The 23,218-nt window shown below is 43.1% G+C and overlaps 1 protein-coding gene across 1 annotated transcript in view; it reads left to right on the top strand.

Annotated features, from left to right (window-relative positions):
• Positions 1-23,218, top strand: part of LOC121451515 (zinc finger protein 420-like) — a 74,080-nt gene that overhangs the window by 19,877 nt on the left and 30,985 nt on the right. The window contains exons 4-8 of the mRNA XM_041657100.1: positions 2,256-2,350; positions 12,790-12,916; positions 16,480-16,572; positions 19,369-19,475; positions 20,587-21,628. Coding sequence (XP_041513034.1) covers positions 2,336-2,350; positions 12,790-12,916; positions 16,480-16,572; positions 19,369-19,475; positions 20,587-21,628 — 1,384 coding nt within the window. The 5' untranslated portion in view covers positions 2,256-2,335. The remainder of the gene's footprint in view (positions 1-2,255; positions 2,351-12,789; positions 12,917-16,479; positions 16,573-19,368; positions 19,476-20,586; positions 21,629-23,218) is intronic.

The following is a 23,218-nucleotide window of genomic DNA, read 5'->3' as shown; positions in this document are numbered from 1 at the left end:
GCTATTCTAGAGGTTCTGAGTCAATTCTCAGCCAACCACATGGTGGCTCACAACCATCTGTAATGAGATCTTATGCCCTCTTCTGGCATGAAAGCATGCCTGCATGCAGAATACCATATGTGTGATAAATAAATCTTATTAAAAAAAAAAGAATGCTCGTTGTGCTGGGTGGTGGCGGCACACGCCTTTAATCCCAGCACTCAGGAGGCAGAAGCAGGCAGTCCTCTATGAGGCCAGCCTGGTCTACAGAGCAAGTTCCAGGACAGGTTCCAGAAGTCACACAGAGAAACTCTGTCAAAAAAAAGATTCAGTTCTCAGTACCCAATGATGGTGTAACCTTCCATAAATCCAATTCCAGAGACTCTGACCCCTCCTCTGACCTTTGAGGACATGCAGCACTCATATGATGTCCACACACATATACAGACAAAACATTCATGCAGAAAATATTTTAAAAATACTTTAAAGTGTCTGGGCTGGTAACAATGGCCATACACCTGTAACCCCCAAATTTAGACTCTTGAAGGAAAAGTATTGAGTTTGAGCCTATCCTAGGCCACATAGACCTGCATTGCCTCAGAAACAATTTCAGCTGTGTAGTAGGAGCTGCGGGCCTCTTCCCACAGCCTGGCTTCTGGTCACCTGGCCAGCTTATGCCCTGAAATAACAACACACAAATTGTATTCATTTAAACACTGCCTGGCCCATTAGCTCTAGCTTCTTACTGGCTAATTCTTACATCTTGATTCCCCTTTACTATTTATGTGTGTAGCACCCCAAGGTGCGTTTACCAGGAAGATTCTAGCCTACGTCCATCCTGGGTCGGAGCTTCATCGCGTCTGCCTGGAAGAGGGGAGCATGGCGTCTGAGCTCACTTCCTCTTCCTCCCAGCATTCTGTTCTGTTTATTCCACCCACCTATGTTCTAACCTATCAGGGCCAAGCAGTTTCTTTATTAATTAACCAATGACCTTCCTCCATCACAGATGCAGCTCAGTGGAAGAACAGCTGCCTAGAATTGAATGTTTAGGGCTGGGGCCATGACTCGGCAGTAGGGCGCTTGGCTAATATGTGCAAAGGCTTGTGTTTCATCTGTAGCAGCACTGGAACAATGAGGAGTTAACTGCCCTTTACTGCCAGATTCTTGCTAAGGCACAAACATGCAACGATTATCCAGAATATAATTCCAACCTCCACGTGATTACTGTGAGAAAATTACAGTCTAAAAGTCTAAAGTTGTATTGAGGGCATTTAATCCTTAAAGAAGAGGGCAAAGACAGTACTGAGTGAATAGGAATTATATGAATATGGTTAAAAAATATTTTTAGGAGAGCTATGGAAGTTTTGGTGAAAGCAAGAATGAAGTTTTTAATACCTACACAGTAATCATGCCTGAAAATGTACTGAGAGACAGGCAATGTGCACAGTGTGAAGAAAAGGTGTGAACTTACCCTGGGGACTGGGCTCTGTGCCCTTCACCCCAGCAGGGCTTTACCCTGAGGACTGGGCTCTGTGCCCTTCACCCCAGCAGGGCTTTACCCTGGGGACTGGGCACTATGCAGGGCTCTTTGTGACTGATCTGTCACGACTGTTGCATTGGTACCAACACCACAGTCCCCGGTGTGGGGAGGAAGAAGGAATTAACAGGAATTGAGCGCCTAGATGAGTTAAGTTTCAAACGAAGTAAGCCTGAGCTTCAGAGAGTGTCCCAGCCTGGAGTCTGAATGATTTGCCAGCAGGGCTTGGTGATATGCACTCCACTGACTCTCAATTTCCTAAGTGACAAAGCTGGAAGGGGTAGTGGGTAGTTGTACAACCAAACAAAAAAATTTGATTTAAAAGTCACGGTGTTCACTTGACTCTGTGGGAAGGAAGAATTGCCCCTGGAAGAACATGAGAGTTTTCTAGAAGTTATGAAATATTAAATGTTTGCATTCCTTAGTATCTCAGAATGACAATTTGTTCTGTTTCAAGGTGAGCCTGGTTAAGGAGGTGCAGTGCTCAGGAGTCCATAGTCTCAAGCCTGGAAAGCATAAGAAAGGCTAATAATTCAAGGCCAGCCTCTAATTGGGCTACAGTGATAGCTGCAGGCTGTCCTGAGCAGGAAGGTCTGCCTTCTGGCTCCATTTCCCTAGGCTTTGTGCCACCTGCTGTTACTCAGAGTCCGAGGGGGTGAGAAACAAAACCCTGTCTGGCCCAGCGCTAAGATGAGGAATGTCCAGTCTTTGAACAAACCATCTTGTGATCTGTCTTCAGGCTCATCTTGATCAAGAGGCTCTAATGCCACTTCTGTTTCTTGGTGACATGCTGCTCCCTTGAGAACCACAGTGAGGACAATGGAACTGGAAATGGTGAGTCTGTGACACATCTCTGGCAAGGAACACAGGCCTGATCGGTCTGTGGGCTTCTTATTTACATTACACCAAAGATATAATTTACATCATGGTTTAATGAATAAACACATTTTGCAAATCGGTTTTCTTTGGGTGGGACCCCTGGTAGGTAACCCCATGCTCCCAGGGATGGCCCCACCTTCTTGCACACTGGGATTCAATGGGTTATTTAAGGAAAAGAAGGATGTGAAGTTGGGATGGAGTGTTCCAGGGAGAAGAAGGGGTGGGCTGGGTGTGGATAAATAAAACGCATTGTCTAGACTGGCTGTGGACACCTTTAATCCCAGCACTTGAAGGCAGAGACAGGCAGATCTCAGTGAGTTCAAGGCCATCCTGGTTTACAAAGCAAGTGCCAGGACAGCCAGAACTGTTAAACAGTTGAACAGAGAAACTCTGTCTCCAAAACCAAAAAGAAAACCAAAAACAAACAAACAAAAAAAAAACCCATTGTCTTCATCTATGAAATTTTTGAAGAATTAAAAATGTTTTAGCCGGGCGGTGGTGGCGCACGCCTTTAATCCCAGCACTCAGGAGGCAGAGGCAGGTGGATCTCTGTGAGTTCGAGACCAGCCTGGTCTACAAGAGCTAGTTCCAGGACAGACTCCAAAACCCCAGAGAAACCCTGTCTCAAAAAAACCAAAAAAAAAAAAAATGTTTTAAAACTTAGGTAGAAAAATATATGTTTGTTTATATACTTTTCTTGTCTATGAAAAACAAATCTCTAACTTCACAGAGGAGACACCAAGTGACTGACCTTGGCTTGGAAACACAGGTTGTTGTAGGGAGGCCACTTGTTTGTTCCTGACTGCCCAGACCTGAAATAATCACACAGAAACTGTATTAATTACAACACTGCTTGGCCTATTAGCTTACACATATTTCTAGCTCATATATCTTAAATTAACCCATTTCTATTAATTTGTGTATTGCTACATGGCTGTGGCTCACCAGCAAGTTTCTGTCCTGCGTCTGTCTCTGGCGGAGCTATGTGGCTTCTCACTGACTCCGCCTCCTTTCTCCCAGCATTCAGTTTAGTTTTCTCACCTAGTTCTACTCTGCCCTATCAACAGGCCAAGGCAGTTTCTTTATTCATTAACCAATAAAAGCCTAGTCCAGAGCACATATGTGTGTGCCTTCTCAGCTGGTGAATCCCTGGAACCTCCTCTGCTTTTGCCATCCCCAGTCCTTAGACCTAGCCTTGCCACACAGCCTGTCTGCTAGGCTCGCCTGGTGAATGCCTGTCTTCGTCACAGTTTCTACTGCTGTGCTGAAAAAACATGACCAAGGCAACCTGGAGGAAAAGGGTTTATTTCAGCTTACATGACCTGATCACAGCGTTATGCCCAAATTATGGAGTCTCCCCAAAACCACCTAGGAGACCAAGTCCAGTATGGAAAAGCAAAGAGTCTTTATTCTTTTTATTCTTTTTTTTTTTTTTTTTTTTTTTGGTTTTTCAAGACAGGGTTTCTCTGTAGCTTTGGAGCCTGTTCTGGAACTAGTTCTTGTAGACCAGGCTGGCCTCGAACTCACAGAGATCCACCTGCCTCTGCCTCCCAAGTGCTGGGATTAAAGGCATGCACCACCGCCACCTGACATCAAAACCAACTTAAAAACCAGTGACTTCCATGCCCTCAGCAGCTGTGCCAATGGCCTCCATTTGAGGCCATGGTGACATGCAGACCCAGGTGACTGCCAAGGACCATGCCTGGGTCTGTGGTCCTTTCACAACTTGGGTCTATGTTGAAGTCCATGTCCCATGTTGCCACCAGGCCCACGCAGAGCCCCAAGGTTGGAGTCTGGGGTCCATGCTCCAGCAGGGGCCATATAGATCTGGGTGGCCTGTGCTGCCACCTCGGGCCTTGGTGTCATCTGGGCCCCAGCTGCTTGCTGAGGGCCATGTGTAGGTTCTGAGGTCTAGCTGCAGCTGGGGTCTGTGTCATCTCAGAGGATTATAAGAACCATGCATGATGAAATCAGAGGCCATGCTGAGCCAGCCCCACCCTTTGGCCCTGGGAAAGCTGGGAGAGATGGCTCCATCCCTCACCACAGGCGAGGGACGACCGACCCTGCTGGCATGAGTGTAGATCTCACTCTCCCCCTCATCTAAGGAAGGCTGCCCCAGTGGCCCGACTGACCAGCTCAGCTACCACCCAGGTCATAGCCTTGAGTTGGCACACCCTAACATCTACTACATCTAGAGCCTGGTAGAGTTTGTGAAGGAACTGGCCCTGGAGATCCGCAGCATCTCCATGACTGGGGGCAGCCACAGGATATCCCAGGGGAGTTCCAGTGAGGATCCAGTGAGGATGGTGTGTTGAATGGCACAGGTTGAAGAAACCCAGGCTAACTCCAAGATAAACAAATTTTATTTTCTTATTATAAGTGGAAAACTCATGAAACAGGAACCAGAAGTCCAACCTCAGTTGTGTAGCGTAGAAACCACAGAGAGAGAAAGAGAGAGAGAAAGCCCTGGGCACCAGCAGCTTTTCTTTAGGTACCAAAAAGGTCACTCCCCTAACCTGGTCCAACTTCTTGAAAATCAGTGACTGACAGAGATTCCCCATCACTTCCCCCTTTTGTATAAATAAGAGAGTTTTAAACCCAATACAAAGCGGGGCGGTGGTGGCGCGCGCCTTTAATCCCAGCACTCAGGAGGCAGAGGCAGGCGGATCTCTGTAAGTTCGAGACCAGCCTGGTCTACAAGAGCTAGTTCCAGGACAGGCACCAAAAACTACAGAGGAACCCTGTCTCGAAAAAATCCAAAATAAATAAATAAATAAATAAATAAATAAAGTCAATACAAAGCTATAGGGGGCTGGAGAGATGGCTCAGCTGTTAAGAGCACTGACTGCTCTTCCAGGGTCCTGAGTTCAATTCCCAACAACCACGTGGTGGCTCCCAACCATCTATAATGAGATCTGGTGCCCTCTTCTGGCCTACAGGCAGGATACTGCATAAATAAATGAATAAATAAATCTTAAAAAAACATATATACTAGGAACAGATATCAAGTATAAAATTAGGATTATAACCAACATAAACAATATTAAGCAAGGAACACATGCTAAATGTTTTAATAATAAACATTTTATCCTAAAGAGTCTAAGTCTTGCTTTGGAAATGGCTTGGCTAGATCATAAGGGTACAGTAACTATGACTATCTAATCTTTAACCCCATCGAAGGCCTGAGAAGGGAGATATTACTTGAGTAGGCAGGAAGTGTAATCAAGCAGCTTCCAAAGCGTGTAGTATATGACAGAGACAACTGGCTGCCTGAGCAATCACTCAGAGTTTCATTTGCAATGTTGAAGCAACCAACTTTGACTAAGGCCTAGCATAACTGACAGACCATTTTTAGAAGCAGGAAAATTTTCAGAACTGTTTTGTACTGTCTTGGCAAGGTTTGGCAGTCTTTTTTGTGAGTGTGTTCTGTTTATTCAGTCCAGACACCATGTACTTTGTCAGTGGTCAAGGCATAGGCAGTTCCTTGCCCAAAGGCCAGTTGTGCCAAGAAGAAAATAAACGCCAAGTAGAGTGTCTTAAGTGCTCAACATTCTCTCAGGAATAGATCGGTACTGTCAGGAACAACCGTGTCTCATGTCAACAGAACTCTAAGTTATTTAAATGCCATGATCTACAGATCCTTGAAGTGGCTGAAGATTAGCTATCTAGGCAGAATACAATCTCTCTGTATCTAAAGAACCTAATTAATCTGACTATATGTATAACATACATGAATAACTATTGACCTATAATACTTAATACCTGTATACTTAAAGACTAAGACTTCATATCAGAATATTAAATAATCTGCAAACAACTGTGAAGTAAATGAGGACAGTGACCTCAAAATGTAAACAATGTATAAGTATCTTGATCAGAGAGGTAGGGCTATATAATACAATATGATAAATATATCCTAAAAATTATATCAGTATACAAAATGTCTTAAACAGAGGTAGAAACATGCATGCATACAATCTGACAAAATAACTTTTCATAGGTATACAAATATTGTAAACAAATAACAAGATAATTTGAACTTGTATCAATATACAAGAATCTATACCAGTGTAAATTGTCCATAAAGAATAACTCACAAGTATTCATTCTAATACCCACTATTATTGGTAGTAGTATGAATAAGTTCACGCTAAATTACCTATTATCCTATTCAGTTTTTCCTCTTTTTTGGTTCATTTTTATGTCTATTTTATCATCCAGACCAGTATGATTTTTTTACAGTAGGCATTGGATTTAAAATGTTTTTTTTTATTTTTTTTGTTTTTTTTTATTTTTTATTGAAAAAAAAATTTCCACCTCCTCCCAGCCTCCCATTTCCCTCCCCCTCCTTCCGCCCCTAAAATTTTTTTGATGAGACATGTTTTCCACAGTAACTGGGAATGATTGGATCACGTTCCACGTGGAGGCCTGCAAGAGGCCCCCCAAAGGAGTTTTCTGATCGTATTGGGCTGTCTTGTGTGCCTTTGTCAACCTACACTCACTGGTTTAATGTCGGCTTTGCCACACCTTCTACATACACCTGAAGGCTGAGTCCTCCTATTCTTGGCATTTCCAGAGGAGATGTTATTCCTAGAAATTTTTTGTCTACAATCCCTTTTCAGATGTCCTATTCTACCACAGTTAAAACCTTAGGCATTTTGCCGTCTTCTCATACTGTTGGAAATTGCTTCTCCTACCCAAGCTTCGGTACTATAGTCAAATGTCTCAACATTTATCGTATGTAAGATTCATTTATCTCTTGGTGCTCATCTAACCAAGGAATGAAGTCTGTTCAGTAAAGATAATGTCATCCTTGGACGTAATTTTTATGGCGTACATATTACCTTCCTGAAGAAACACTCTATCTGTCAATCTATTATAACTGTCAATAGATTTCGATGAATACATGTAACAGCACGAATTCTCTCAGACAATGTCTCAGCACCCTCTGTCACTGACAGGGTTTTATCCGTCAAATTGGTCATGTCCTTTTTTAGAGTGCTAATAATTTTCCCTTTTAGCTTGTCATTATCAGTCTGTAATGACTATATCATTTCTAAAAGTGCTTCATTCTTGGCTCTATTATCAAGCCACTTTTTAAAATATTTATTTATTTATTATGTATACAATGTTCTGTCTGTGTGTATATGTCTGCAGGCCAGAAGAGGGTACCAAACCCCTTTACAGATGGTTGTGAGCCACCATGTGGTTGCTGGGAATTGAACTCAGGACCTTTGGAAGAGCAGGCAATGCTCTTAACCTCTGAGCCATCTCTCCAGTCCTTATCAAGCCATTTTTAAAGGAGAAAATATGGAAGGCAAAGCTAATTCCTAGAATTAAATATAGTGATGTAGAAGAGAAATCACATAAGCCTTGCATGACGCTATTCATGGTATAAGTAAAAAAGCTGTTGACCTCTTGCATCATTAAATTATCTGTCATCTTGACCTTATAAATTACAAATTTGACCTTACAAATCTCACCTGTAATGAGTTGGAGTAGGTGCAATAACCGTTACCGGACAGTAGGTGTCGCAGCTGTAGTTCTGTGGCTGGCTTGAACAGTTCGAATTGCTTTTAGCGTGTTAGATACTGAAAGATATGCTTAAATTAAAAGCGGTTATTCAGTGCAAGTAACAGACTTTGTGCCCCGCGGAAACCCCTGACTGGACGGCAGCAGCAGGAACAGCAAAGGAGCAACACCCGGGGAAGCCCACGCCTCACCTGCACTTCCGCAGGGTGCCAGGGAAGCTGGACCCAGAAGGGCTCCAAGAGGGCACCCAGGCCAGAGACTGCTGCTGCAGAGCGCAGCGCGGGGTGCTACACGGGGCCTGGCAGTGGCTGGCTGAAGCCACGGGTGAGAAGAGTCAGTGCCCAAATACCCAGATGCACCATGCGGAGCCTGGCGGCAGGAGTCCCAAATCCCCCAAGCCCCACCTTGGGCACCAACTGTTGAATGGCACGGGTTGAAGAAATCCAGGCTAACTCCAAGATAAACCAATTATATTTACTTTATTATAAGGGGCAAACTTATGAAACAGGAACTAGAAGTCCAACCTCAGTTGTATAGTGCGGGGAAACACAGAGAGAAAGAGCCCTGGGCAGGCAGGCAGCTTTTCTCCAGGTACCCAAAAGGTCACACCCTAACCTGGTCCAACAGGGTCCTTGAACCAGACCAGTGACTCGTTGCAATGAGCTTTTGCTAGTAAAGCTGACTGGACAAAGGGCAGACTGTGTGGTGCACCTCTGCCAGTGCCACTGGGATGTATGAAGAGCCGTTGGAGGGTGGAAATGCTAGAGAACTGAGCAGGTTTTTGTTTTGCTTTGTTCTTGTATTTTTGTTTGTTTGTTTGTTTGTTTGTTTTGTTTTATTTTAAATTTTCTTTTGGGAGGGCACTGCATGGGTGAGGGAAGGATATGGGGGGACTGGAAAGTGACTGGAATTAGGGTACATAATATGAGATTCCCAAAGAATCAATAAAGAAATTATGCTTAAAAAACACAGTAGACTCTATATACCAACCACAGAGAGTCCAAGAAGGAGATAATGGAAGCACTCCCATTTACAATAGCCTCAAAAGATATAAAATATCTAGGAATAACCCTAACCAAGGAAGTAGAAGATGTCTATAATGAAATCTTTAACAAAATCTCTGAAGAAAGACATTGAAGAACTCACTAGAAAATGGAAAAACCTGGATTGGTAGAATTGAAATTGTGAAAATGACTGTGTTATCATTCATGACGCAGGTGACCCTGGCAGGTCCCCTGGCAGGCAGAGAGAAGCCTAAGTATAGAGTTTATTTAGTGGGATTGGGAAGGGTATAAGGTATAAGGGTAAGGAGTTATAAAGGGGAGAGAGAGACAGAGACAGAGAGACAGAGAAAGAAAAGAAAGGAAGAAAGGGGAGGGAGAGGCAGAGACTACCTCTTCAGAGAGGGACGAAGGAGAGAGAGGGAAGGAGAGAGAGATGGAGAGGAGGCAGTAGATCAGTAGATCTGCTTGGCAGGAAGGGGGAGATTGGGAATGGGTGGGGCTTGTCTCTTAAAGGGACAGGTGACAGGGCAGACCAGCATATTTATTACAACAGACTGTTCTACCAAAAGCCATTTATAGGTTCAGCAAATCTCCGTCAAAATTCCTATAGTATTCTACATGTACACACACATACATGCCCACGAAAATAAATAGATAATTCTGAAATTCACACAGAACCACAAAAGTCCTAGCTGGGCAAAGCAATCCAAAGCAAAGGAACAGTGCTGGAAGGACGGTTACACCTGATTTCAGACTATGTTACAGAGCGATGGTAATGAAAACAACATGGCACTGTCACAAAACAAACTTGCATGTCAGCAGAACAAAGTAGAAGATCCAGACATGAGTGCATCTCGTTATAGGCATCTCAGTTTGTCAAAGATGCCCCAAAGATGCATTGGAGAAAAGACAGCATCTTTGATAAATGATGCTGGGAAAACTGGATGTCTATATAACGAAGAATAAAATAACCCCTTATCTACCACCCTGCACGGAAATCAACTCTCAATAGATCAGAGGGGTCCATGAGGAGCCTGGAGCTCTGAAACTGTTGGAAGAAAGTGAGGTAGTGCCCTGTAGGGTGTAGTTGTGGGAAGTGAGCTTTTCAATGTTTCCCAGGAGCCAAGGCCAATGATTGACAATGATTTGTATCCATACTATACAAAACTCTCAAAATCAAAGAGAAAAATGCATCTGAGGAGAGTTTTCGAAAAGAGAGCTAGAAACATGTAGGAATATCTCAAAAACCGTTCACCATCCTTAACACTTAGGGGCATGCTATTTAATACTAGTATTAGATTTTATCTCATTCCAGACCAAGCGAACAACGGACAGCAAATGCTGGCTGGGATGCAGAGAATGGGACCCTAATTCACATGAGTAGGATGCAAACTGGCGTAACCAGGGTGGTGAATTCTCCAAAAGCTAAAATCAGATCTCCCGTATGACCCAGTTACACCACTCCTTGGCATATAAAGACGTATATATTATTGATTGAAGCATAATTAGGATATCTCTTTTGGAAATTGTGTTGGGTGTCTGTAAGTTTCTGGCTTCCTGACAGAATGCAGAGCGAGGGCCTTCTTCTTCCCATGTCTGGTAATCCTTTGTTTTTTGGGTAGCCGCACCTCTCCCCTACGGCTCACCTCCTTCCCCTGGGCTTTCCATATGTGTAGGGAGCAAGCTATCAAATCCAGAGTGCTGACCATCAGGTCTAGCACTTCCTGTGTCTGGAGATGAAGTCCTAAGATTCTCCTCCCTGCAAACATTCCTATGCATTAAGTCCCTCTTCCCACATTTCTATTAAGTACCTGTTTTTCCTGGTGCAGTTTTACACAGTCGGTATTTTGTCTTTTTCTCAGCACTGAAGCTAAAATTGCTTGTGGGCATTTTCCATAAGAGCAAAGCTGAGAAGATTGGCTTGATTCCATGTAAACAATCTTTGGACTTCCTCCTCCTGCAGACTCAACCCTTGCCAGACTGCCTGCTAATTGACTGTCCCCTCAGACCTTGTGTGCGCGTCCAGTGCTTTGGCGCTGCGACACCACCATGTCATCTGCAGCATTCATGTCCAAGGTCCACACAGGAGTCACCAAAGAGATCTCCGCCATCTGTGTTGTCTCCTTTTCTATAACACCGCTAGGGAATGGAATCATTAGGAATCCATTAGTCTCTCTGAGCTGCAGGGAGATTGGCACGTGCCGGGGTCCCTTTCCTCCAGAGCTGGGGAGTTTCGCCTGTATTCCCTCAACGTGGCTTTGTTAAAGCTGAGGTAGTCAGAGCAGACTAGATTTCTGTAAGTAAGGCCTGGGCTCAGGAAGGTCTAAGATCTGCCAGGTTACTAGAGCTTTCTGTTCATTCTGCCCTGTTCATTTCTGCGGGCAAGTACGATAGAAGCTTGATTATTGGCAACAGCAGCAAGCAAACCTTGTTTGAAGTTACCTTCCAGGAGGAAATTCTGTGAGTTTGCCCTTTCTCTTCTGCCCTGGTCCCTTAGGATGAAGCCAGTGGAAACATACATTGTGTGTAAAATTCCCATGTTTTATCTGTGCTCTAGATGGGCTTGGGTGGATGAAATAGCAGAGTTTAGGTAACTGTCTTTCTCCCTTCAGAGGGATGTTAGTGGTCTGGAATTGCCCAATGTAGAACTCATGCTTGTGTGTGCCCTGACATTCCAAACTCATTTATATGGTTGTTGTCTAAACTATATAGAATTTAGAAGTCTGTCAATCATGTCCCTTTCAGAAGGGCCTCAGATATGTATAGATATTTATTGTTTGTGTCCATGTATAGAGGAAAAATCAAGTTTCTACTATTTAGGACCTTTAAAACACTTTGTATGCATAACCACTTTTCATCTGAGATATTTTATGTGACCCTAGATATATAGGTATACAAATGGCTCAAAGGTTTACTGATGAGAAACCATAAAGAAGTTATTTTAAAACGATTCTTTGGTATACATACAATTTTAATTAAAGATGAAGGCAAGGTGCATACTAAGCCGTGAAAGGCTTGTGTTTCTAACAATGCAATTCAGATATATACTAGTCTGATGCTTAGATGAAGGGTATGGAAAATGTTAAATCTTTCTATAATTAAGCCGTCATGTCTCTGTGGGAGTGGAAAATGTATTTACAATAAAAGCAGCATAGTTTAAAACATACCTGTGAGCCAGAGCTTTTCTGGTCGTTTCCCCTGGAGGTGTGTGGTGGAATCACTGCAGGGAGCTGATGAGTGCTCATACAACAGCTACGCCAGATCACGTGGTGCAGGGTGGGAGGAGCGCTGCCACACATCCCTTGGCTCCATGCACACTTAATTCAGAATTAATTTTTGGTTAACACATATTTAGGAAACCTTAAGTACTGACAAATTTTCCCCAATATCTACACCAGTGTACGTGATTCCATGTGGATTCCACAGTTGCTCCAGGCTCTCGGAATTGAACTCACGGTCCTGCCTTCCGCATGCACTATACCACAGCGGTGTGCTCCCAGCCCCATCTTCCTTTGCATTGTTTTGTTCATCCTTTACAGATTTAATGGTTACAGTATCTAAGTCTGTCTTTTGCTCATAATAATACAGACCATGCATATACATGTATTCCTCTATGAATCTGTGTTTCTGTTGTAATTCCTTAGAAAAGTTTCTGGTCATATTTTTTTGAATCACAAGATCAACACATAGATAAGACTTTTGTGTTGATTTTTTTCTCCTATCATAATACAGAATTCAAAACAGGCTACATTTTTATAAGACAATGATAAGACATATATACACATAAAATAATCAGTTCCCATTTTCTGTTCCTAAGGCTGAGCACAACTTGAATTGAAGACAAATTTGTCATTCTAGATGTTGGTATCATTTGAGGACGTAGCCGTGGACTTCACCCGGGAGGAGTGGCAGGACCTGGATGCTGCCCAGAGGACCCTCTACAGGGACGTGATGCTGGAGACCTACAGCAGCCTGGTGTCCTTGGGTGAGTCAGACTCCCGTAATTCCCAGAGGTACCAGTTGTAGAATTGTTGCTTACTTTTAATGCTAATCTGATATTGTACATTTTAATTGGCGTGGCAGCGATACGCATGGATAAGGAACAGGGTAGCTCTGTACCGCACATCATGTATGATGATCTGATTGGTGATAACTGATAGTGTACCAGCCCTGGATTCGCTTGTTTGTATTGTTGTATTTACATCTCTCTGATGTCATCTTAGAATATTTAGTTGGTGCCGTATATATGTGTATAATAGTAATAGTATTGTAGAACTTACGCTAGGCCTCCCCCTTCCTGCTATATCCTGCTAGTGCTTACCTTCTTCCCCTCCCCCATGCCCCGTGTCTTGCCCTTGCTCTATAGTTCCTATTGTTTTTCTGTCTGTTTGAGGCCACCTTTAGTTTGCAAGTTTGATGAGAACACAGAGGACTTTTCATTTTGTGCCTCACTCATTTCATCTACGCACTGTAACTTTCCTGGAGAGACTTAGGAAAAATGTGTTTGCTCCAAATACGAATGGAGTTTTATTACGCAAAGAAAGATTTCATCAGTGCTTGGTGAATATATGAGTTTATTGGGTTTATTTAGTGAGTAAATGTGACTCAGATATACAAAAAAAAAAAACAGAAGCAGAAAAAGCCTCCAACCTTAGTTAGTTTTTACTTACAGTTTTACCAACCTACAGGTGGGCAAAAGTGTGCCCAGGCTGGAATCTCAGCAGAGAAATACATGATAGTCTCGTAAGGGGATGCTACCAATCCTGGTCCCCTCCATAACGCTACATATCTTTGTTCACTTGATTACCATGGCTTTGTGCCAAGATTATCCTGTGTTTTAAGATGGTGCCAGTCTTTTCAAGCCCAGAATAACAGCCATAGTACAGATAACAGAACAGCCTGCTTGCCTGCCACTGTGACTGATGTTATTTTAAATCTATAATTCAGTGGTAAGGCATTTTGGGAAAATTTCTTTCAATTTTACTTGTAAACGTATTTGTATATCATGTTTGGGAAGTATCAATTTAGACTGTTTGTCCAGATTTAATGAGATCTTTTACTTTTCTGTGTTTAGTGAATGAGATCCTTTATATGGTCTAGAAATTAATCACTTGCTGAATAAATAATTTTATAGTATTTTCTCATTTTAGACATAACATTTAGTCTAATATAATCTCATTTGTTGGCTTTGCTTCTGTCGACTGGATTGGCATATATTAAAAGACTCCATCCGCATCATTGTTCCAGACCTTCCATGTAATTCTATGATCCATTGGTAATTGATTTCTCTATATGGTATGAAAAGAGTCTAGTCTTTGTTTGTTTGTTTGTTCTCAAGACAGTGGTCCTTTTCTATAGCATGTAAATATCCAGGTTTTGCAGAATAATTGATTCATGAGAACATACTTCTTTTCTGAATGTAAGTTCTGAAGCCTCTGTTGAGTGAGAAGCTCCCTAGCCCTCTGATGCCATGGGGGAGGGAAGATGTGTTTTCGCTCTAGGTTTACGTGGATCCTTTGTTGAGAGAGTCTTGTAGCAGGGAACACATTGCAGAGCAAGGCTTCTCAGCTCAGTCTCAGTAAGAGGAAAGGTAGGGGATGACACCTAAGTACCCCTGCAAAGTGTGTCCAGCGAGCTCCTTTCCTTCCCCTTTCACTTTCCCTGCTGATTGCATAGCAGACCACTGACCAGCACCTGCCCACCTGGTCTCTGCAGTGCATTTTTGATCCATACTAAGTATGCATGGGTTTTGTTTTGTTTTGTTTTATTCTTAACTGTGTACAGAGTGTTTTGTGCTCGTTCATTTCTATATGGAAGTACTGTTGTCTCTGGCATGAGGTTCCCTTGGTCGTTTTTGTAGTAGTTATGTTCCTCATCTTTATTTGTTGGAAATATCAGATCTGTCATTTGGATCTTGTGTCTTTGTCTGGATTCGAAGTCATTGTAATAGCTAGTATTGGAAACTTGGCTGTTCCTGTAATAGGTGCTCATTTATAAGGAACTGTAGGCTTCCTTCCTTGTGTTTTTGGGATTCTCTTTGTCTTGGAGTTCTTCTAGTTTGGATGTAAGTGATTTGTTGGTCCAAATCTTTTAGGTTCTATTGGACATGCCTGTCTATGTTTTTATAACCATTCTCTTTTCTTCTGGAACACAAATAATGTGAATGTTTATTTTCTTAAAAGGACCATGTTGGGCTGGAGAGATGGCTCAGTGGTTAAGAGCGTTGCCTGCTCTTCCAAAGGTCATGAGTTCAATTCCCAGCAACCACATGGTGGCTCACAACCATCTGTAATGAGATTTAGTGCCCTCTTCTGGCCTGCAGACACACACACACAGAATATTGTATACATAATAAATAAATAAATATTAAAAAAAAAAAGGACCATGTTACTGGGTGGTGGTGGTAGTGCACGCCTTTAATTCCAGCACTTGAAAGGCAGAGCAGGCGTATCTCTGTGAGTTTGAGGCCAGCCTGGTCTACAAAGCAAATTCTAGACAGCCAGGACTGTTATACAGAGAAACCCTGTCTGGAAAAAGGAAAAAAAAAAAAGAAACTATGTTCTCATATATATTCTTTTATTTTTAAAAATTTTGTGTGTATGGATATTTTGCCTTTTTTATGTCTGTGCACCACTTGTGTGCCTGGTGTCCTTGAAGGCCAGAAGAGGGCCTTAGATGCGTTCGAGCTGGAGCTTTAGATGGTTGTGATCAGGGCAGCATGTGCTCGTAACTACTGAGCAGACTCTCTAGACCATGTCTTCTCTTCTTCCCAATTCTTTTTTGTTGTTGTTGTTGTTGTTGTTGTTGTTGTTGTTTTTCGAGACAGGGTTTCTTTGTGGCTTTGGAGCCTGTCCTGGAACTAGCTCTGTAGACCAGGCTGGTCTCGAACTCACAGAAATCCGCCTGCCTCTGCCTCCCGAGTACTGGGATTAAAGGCGTGCGCCACCATCGCCGGGCACGTTCCCAATTCTTTAATTTCCTTTTGTTTAAGGTAGCCAGTCTTTGTCTCCGTGTTTCTCTCTGCATGGTCGTTCCAGCTGTGTGTGTTTTTTTTTCTTTGATCAGTTGAGCTCTTCCCCTACAAATCTTCTGGGTGGTTCTTTCTTTATGACTACTTTTCTTTTTTAATTTATCCTTTATAGCAGACAAATTGTCTATTGAGTTTCCGTAAGTCAGCGCTTTTACATGACTGCTGGGGACTGAACTAGGGTCTTCTTACTTCCATTACAGGGGCTTTACCCACTGTTCCACCATCCATCTCCCCTGGAAGATTTCTTAAAATCCTTAAGTGCCACTTGGGGACAACACTTCCATCAGTGGAGAGTGTGAGTGAAAACCCACTTTAATAAAAATGTGTAAATCACTGAGAGCTAGGGCTGTAGCTCGGTTGACAGTGACTTTCCTACCTAGTGTTAGGCCACAGGTTTAGTCTCTGGTCCACCCAAAAATAAATAAATAAAAAGGAAGGAAGGAAGACTTTCTAATCGCCTCCCATTAGTGGCCTTGATTAGCACTTTGTCACAACCCTGTATTGTTTCTCACTCACAGGGCACTGCATGACCAAACCTGAGTTGATCTTGAACTTAGAGCATGGACTTGGGCCATGGAGCACGACAGATGCCTCAGTCTGGAGCCTCTCAGGTCAGTGAATGAACAAGGCGAGAGAGGGCGGGACACAGAGGCCGCCATTCTGTTCATCTCAGGCCGTTTTCAACAAGGTCCATCTAAACCCAGTCCTGAGGACAGCTCGCCTCCTGGACCAGACACCTGTTCTATCCGTTTTCCCAACATTCTGTGTTAAACTACCAGTTTCTTGATGTTGAGGAATCGCTTTTTTTGTTGTTCTGCTCTTCAGAACCATCCAGCTGCCTTACCTGGGTCTTCAATTGTGTGTGTTCCCTTCCCTTTGCCACCGCATGTTTTAAGTTAGGCATTTATTGACATTATTTCAATACCAGCTTGTTGACAAGTGCTTGTCTTTGCAATTCTCATGATCCCTAATCACACACAAATGCTTCTCCTCTTAAAATACTTCCATATAGTGTGAAAAAAGCAGAGCAAGGGACATGTGTTCTGGTGAGGTAGGCAGCACAGAGAACGTTTCTCAGGCGCGGAGGGAGAACAAGAGGCTTTAGAGGGGGAAATAGTAAAGAACTTTTCGTTTATTTCAGTTTTACTGTGCGATGACTATTTTCCACATTTGCCATGAAGTACTCATGTGGGTTTAAATTTAAGACTAGCTAGGGAACGTGATTAGAAACTACCAGCCAAACAAGAGTCCAGTTTGTCTGTGCTTCTGTCACTGTGCACAGAGGACATCAGAAGAAGGGAGGGAGGGAGGGAGGGAGGGAGGGAGGGAGGGAGAGAGAGAGAGAGAGAAGGAGGAGGAGGAGGAGGAGAGAGAGTGCCAGCGAGCTCGGTCAGTAAAGTGCTTGCCTTCAAAGGCTGCAGACCTGAATTTCTGTACACAACTACAAAAATTAAGACATGGTTTGGGGGCCCCTGGTTGTAAACTTGGTGCTTCGGAGTTGGAGACAGGCAGATCCCCAGGCTTGATGGCCAGCCAGTCTCATAAATTGCTGAGCCTCAGGTCCCAGTGAGAGATATTGTCTCAAACAAGGAAGCAATACCAGAGGTTCACCCTCTGAGTTCCCCGTGTGTGTGCACATGTTCATACACACAAACACACTGCGTGTGCACTATATGAGCCTGCATGTACAAGGTCATTTTAACTCTTGTATGGAAAATTTGGCTTCTTGGATAAGAAATTCAGCAGACGGGCGGTGGTGGCGCACGCCTTTAATCCCAGCACTCGGGAGGCAGAGGCAGGCAGATCTCTGTGAGTTCGAGGCCAGCCTGGTCTACAAGAGCTAGTTCCAGGACAGGAACCAAAAAGCTACAGAGAAACCCTGTCTCGAAAAAATCAATAAATAAATAAATAAATAAATAAATAAATAAATAAATTCAGCAGAGTGATTCTGAAAAAAGATACAATCTCAGATCTTGGAAGAGAAAAGCTAAATTAAAAACAGAAACAAAAAACACTCTTTGGAAAGTACACAGTGGGGAAGAAATAATCCCAATGATGTGTTTAAGGACAACATTGAGCAAGTGTAACAATTACATAGTAATAAGTAGAAGAAGACAGGATGATTGTCAGCACTTCTAGACAGAAGAGCTCTTGGGGAGTTTTATGAGGTATCTAATCTGTGAATCTTTTATTAAACAGTGAATTGAGAATAAGGTCAACACAAAAAATACTGCATGAAATTAGTGTATAATATTGTACAAACCTTGGCCAAGAGACAGGTGTCCACATATACGGCATTTACAACTACAAGTTGCTAGACTCTGAGAATACTTCCTCAGAGGTTGTTACAGTTAAGACGCCCAGAGGACAGAATATGGGCAGAGTATTGAAAAGTATACGCAAAATGTGTGATTAGTTTGTTTGTGTTTGGTTTGGTTTTGAGACAGGATCTCACTATGTAGCTCTGGCTGGTCTGGAACATTATATAGATCTGGCTGGCCTTGAACTCGCAGAGATCTCCAGAATGCTGGCATTAAACACGTGTGCCACCACACCCAGTAGTTCCTTTTGAATATAAGTCTACTATCATAGCTGATTGATTAACAGAAACTCTGAATTCCAAAAAGTATAGTCTTTGGTGTTTTAAACCCTGAAAATATAAACTGCCAATCAAGATTATTCCATGAAGCAAAGTCTAAAATCAGATAATGTTATGAATTTCTGTGATAAGCATAAATGGAATCACTCCATGAATACTAAGTCACTATTACAGAAGATACTTAAAGCAAAGTAACAACATTCTTTTTGTAAAGGCAAGCCACAAGCAACATTTCTCATAAAAACAATCATTCCCACAAAACCCCATGGAAGATCCTGCTGTTCTTTATCAAAGCAAAGTATACTGTCTGAAACAAAGTAGCAATCTTCACCCTAACGTGGTATACTAGGGAGAGAGAATGTTTATAACCTCCATCCTAAAGGTAGCTAGTAGAGGAGGGTTTCCTGTTTCACAGATGAAGGAGCATGGCAGGATACATTTAGAAACCAGAGAAACAGGACAGGTAGAATAACAAGAGGGAACATCGCTATAAAGACACCTAAGCTGAGAAACGGGTTGGGTGTTTATTGCCATGTATTTCAACAGAGCAGCAATGCACCAGAGAGCCAGGACTTAACACTGCAGTATTTCTCAGGGTATTGTTTTATTCTAATTCGTTAAAGACTAGGAGGTGTACAATTATACGATGATATTGTAAAAGTTCAAATGCATATTAGGCAATAGTGGCGTATGCCTTTACTCTTTACTCTCTAACACTTGGGAGGCAGAGGCAGGAGATCGGATCTTGTATTTGAATTACATAAAGCTGTGCCCAATTCATAGTAGTTGAAATTTTTCCTATTTTCAGGTGTCAACAAAATGAGTAGCCTGGTCAAGACCAGCCAGAAAAATGGAGACAGACATTTCTGGCGAATTGAAATCGACAGAAATGCTTCAAACGAAGAACTCATTGAAGTAGGTAAAGCTGCTGTCAGCCCAAACTGTGTCCTGACTGACTTCATTTTCTCTGCCAGCTGAAGAATAGAAAGGCAAAAACAGGAAAGGCCGGCAGTATTGTAGGTGCCACAGCCAGCCTCAAGGGAACTATCAGATGGAGCAGGCAGATCATCCTGGAGAAAGAAAACACACGAGGCACACAGAGAAAGACCTCTACAGAGCCAAGGGCCCCAGGAGTCTGAAACCCAGTTTCTTATTAAGGACGTGAGGGTTTCAAGGGTATTTGAGTGCTCGAGGGGTCTTCACCCCTACTTTAGGGTTGGTCCATCTGAACAAAAAGAGAGTGGCTAACAGGCCCTTCACTTTGGTGGGAACTTGTACTGACCCACCCTCGCACTGATTGGAGACCCATCGCCACGGTGCCCTCCTGGCGGCAGCAGAAGCCCACCAGGCCTTTCTTTTAAGCTGCCAGGCTTTTATCTCAGGTCAGGAAAGTGAGGAAGAAGCTGCTATCATGGAAGTCCATCTTCTTTATTACCTAGTTATGGCCCCTCTTCCTATCTGGCCACCCACCAGGGACCTAACGCCACATCCCTCAAAACCATATTCCAACTTTGATCATGAAAAATAGAAACTGCTTTAGGAATGTTTCCATGGGAACTTAATCTATGGCAGGATGAACGTCTCAGTAGTGAACCTGGTGAGATGTGGGCTACAAAAGAATCTGACATTTTACAGTAATTGAAACCCTCCAGTTACCTTGCGCTTCTGGGTAACACACAGTCAATCATGCCATTTTGATTAAAGATAAACCTACAAAGGCAGGGTCGGTAACACAAAAGTTTTCGTTTGTAGAGGAGTCTTCACCCCTAGGAAATCCTGTGATAAGGCGTGACCTATTCAAGTCATGGCACGGACTAGGATGCAAAATTCTAATAGGATGTATCTGAGACAGCATTCTTTGACTAAATTCATCCAGTAAATGAAGTAAAATAGACAGCAGAGAGAAATTATTTCAATGTGTGGTTGTGAGAAGTGTCATTAAGTAATCATGATAAGCAAAACAAAATAAATTCTATAGGACTCTCCCTGTGAATACGAGGAATTTAACAAACCCTTCTGTCTTCAGGCAGAACTAAAGATACACGAGGAAATCCACCAAGGATCAAAGCCCTATGAATGTGAAGTGTGTTTGGAAGCGTTGTACCTGAAGTCAGACTGTAGCAGAGATCAGAGGTATCACACGTGTGAGAATCCGTACGAATGTAAGGCGTGCAGACAAGCTTTCTATCCTAAGTCTGCCTTCAGGCAGTGCCAGAGGCTCGGGAGGGGTGAGAAGCCCCATGCATGCATGGAATGTGGGAAAACATTCTACTGCAAGTCCCACCTGACCGTCCACCAGAGGACGCACACGGGCGAGAAGCCCTATGAATGTAAAGACTGCAGTAAAGCTTTCTATAGCAAGTCACAGCTCAACGTCCACCTGAGAATTCACACAGGGGAGAAGCCCTACGAATGTAAAGACTGTAGAAAAGCCTTCTACCGCAACTCCGACCTCACCGTCCACCAGAGGACACACACGGGCGAGAAGCCCTATGCATGCAAAGTCTGCAATAAAGCCTTCTACTGCAATTCCCAGCTCACTGTCCATCACAGGACGCACACCGGTGAGAAGCCCTACGAATGTCACGTATGTACGAAAGCCTTCTACTGCAAGTCACAGCTCGCTGTCCATCACAGGACGCACACTGGCGAGAAACCCTACGAATGTAAAGAATGCAGGAAGGCCTTCCAGTGCAGGTCGGACCTCACTCGACACTGGAGGACGCACACTGGCGAGAGGCCGTACGAGTGTAATGAGTGTAGGAAAGCCTTCTATCGCAAGTCCGACCTGACCGTCCATCAGAGGACGCACACAGGCGAGAAGCCCTACGCATGTAAAGAATGCAGGAAAGCCTTCTACTGCAATTCCCAGCTCACTGTCCATCAGAGATACCACACGGGTGAGAAGCCGTATGAATGTAAAGACTGTGGGAAAGCCTTCCAGTGCAAGTATGAACTCACGCGACATCAGAGAACACATACAGGTGAGAAACCGTATGTGTGTCTAGAGTGCAAGAAGGCTTTCTACACCAAGTCAGACCTCACTCGGCATCTGAAAACGCATGCAGGTGACAAACCCTGAGTACAGAGGGTGCAGTAAAGCCCGGCACAGCCAGTCGGTCTTGAGGTGGCATCAGAGGACACATATAAAACTATTGCCATAAAATTAGCCCTCTATATCAGAATTCATACAGATGCAAAAATACCCATGAAAATAAAGTAAGAAAGCTGTCTGCTGTAGCTCATCTCCATGTACAGACCAATACATTTAGGGAGTGCGAGCAGATTTTGTGTGGTCATCATGTAGCATTCACAGGCGAACGGCTCTTTGAATATAAAAAACCCTAGAACACATTTTTAAACCATAAAGTGCATTCAGTGGGCAGAAAAGCTCATTCAGGTAGACTTTATCAATATGTCTATCACAGAAAACTTCGATACCTAAGTCAGACCTCAGTCTACATCAGAAACCTCATAAAGATGAAGTTGTGCACAGCAAGTGATTTAGGCAGATATGGGTGTTTATCCTGACCCATGTGGGTGATCTTGGCAGAGACACATAGGGACTTGATATATACCAGCATAGCAAGACACCAGACCAAAAGATGGGGAAAGCCAGGTGTGTGGTGCACATCTTTAATCCTAGCACTCAGGAGGCAGTGTCATGTGGACCGCTGACTTTGAGGCTAACCTGGCCAACATAGCGTGTTCTGGGCCAACTAGGGCTATACAGTGAAAGCCGGCCACAAACGTGAGAAAATCTTGAGTGTCAGTAGATGCCGCGTTGTTGTTAAACCGTAAGAAAGTAAAGGATGTCAGAAACCTTAATACTTGGAACTCAACTGACATCAGAACACAACAAAAGGATGATAAAGCATCAGAGTGTTTCCAGGCGTGTAGGTGCCCCATTTCTCCTGGCCTTGCATCAGTATAGTATTCTCAGTATTCATCAGCATACACGCACTCTAGAAACCCCATTACCACAGACGCTAGGGGCTGTGCTCACACGGTAGCAAGCATGGCACTGGTTGTGAGAATAGGAACATGTCTGCACTTTTAAATTAGTAGAACTGGGATGGGGCTCAGTCACAGTGCCCTTGGGAAGCACATGCGTGTGCTCTCCGTTTGTATCTGAAGCTTCTCACATGTCACCCAGATTCTCAGCATTCGTGCTCATCAAACAGTTGTTACAGAGTGTAAGCAGTTGTGAAGAGGTTGTAACAAATCCATCATACGTCATTTTGAGCACCGTTTTCAGCCTGAGCCATTCTCATAGTCATGGTAATACTGCTTTGTGCCCTTGAGAGCTTGGATTAGAGGAATGGGCTTCCATGCAACCATATATTTCTTTAATATGTGAATTTTTTTCAGTAAAATTTCAACATTTTTATACATCATAAATTTGGGGAAGAAAATTTCAGTTTATGTAACTTGCATGTTAATTTCCAGATGGAATTGTTTGAAATGGTATTGGAAATTAAGCATTCAACTGTATACTACCAAATAAACGCAATGGTATTTCCAGCCAGTGTCTATTAAGCTTTTTGTTTGGGCATTTATATGTTCTCATAACTAGAGTTTGGTAGTGGTTAATGAATGTAGCAGGCAAAGACCAACAATGCTGATAAAGATTTAGCAGTACACAATTACTCCTCACA

This window comes from Microtus oregoni, unplaced genomic scaffold, assembly GCF_018167655.1.
Source record: "Microtus oregoni isolate MIOR12 unplaced genomic scaffold, Mior012 000008F_ref0000371, whole genome shotgun sequence".
Lineage (NCBI taxonomy): Eukaryota > Metazoa > Chordata > Mammalia > Rodentia > Cricetidae > Microtus > Microtus oregoni.
The sequence above is the reverse complement of the archived record's forward strand: the minus strand, read 5'-3'. Positions and strand labels throughout refer to the sequence as shown.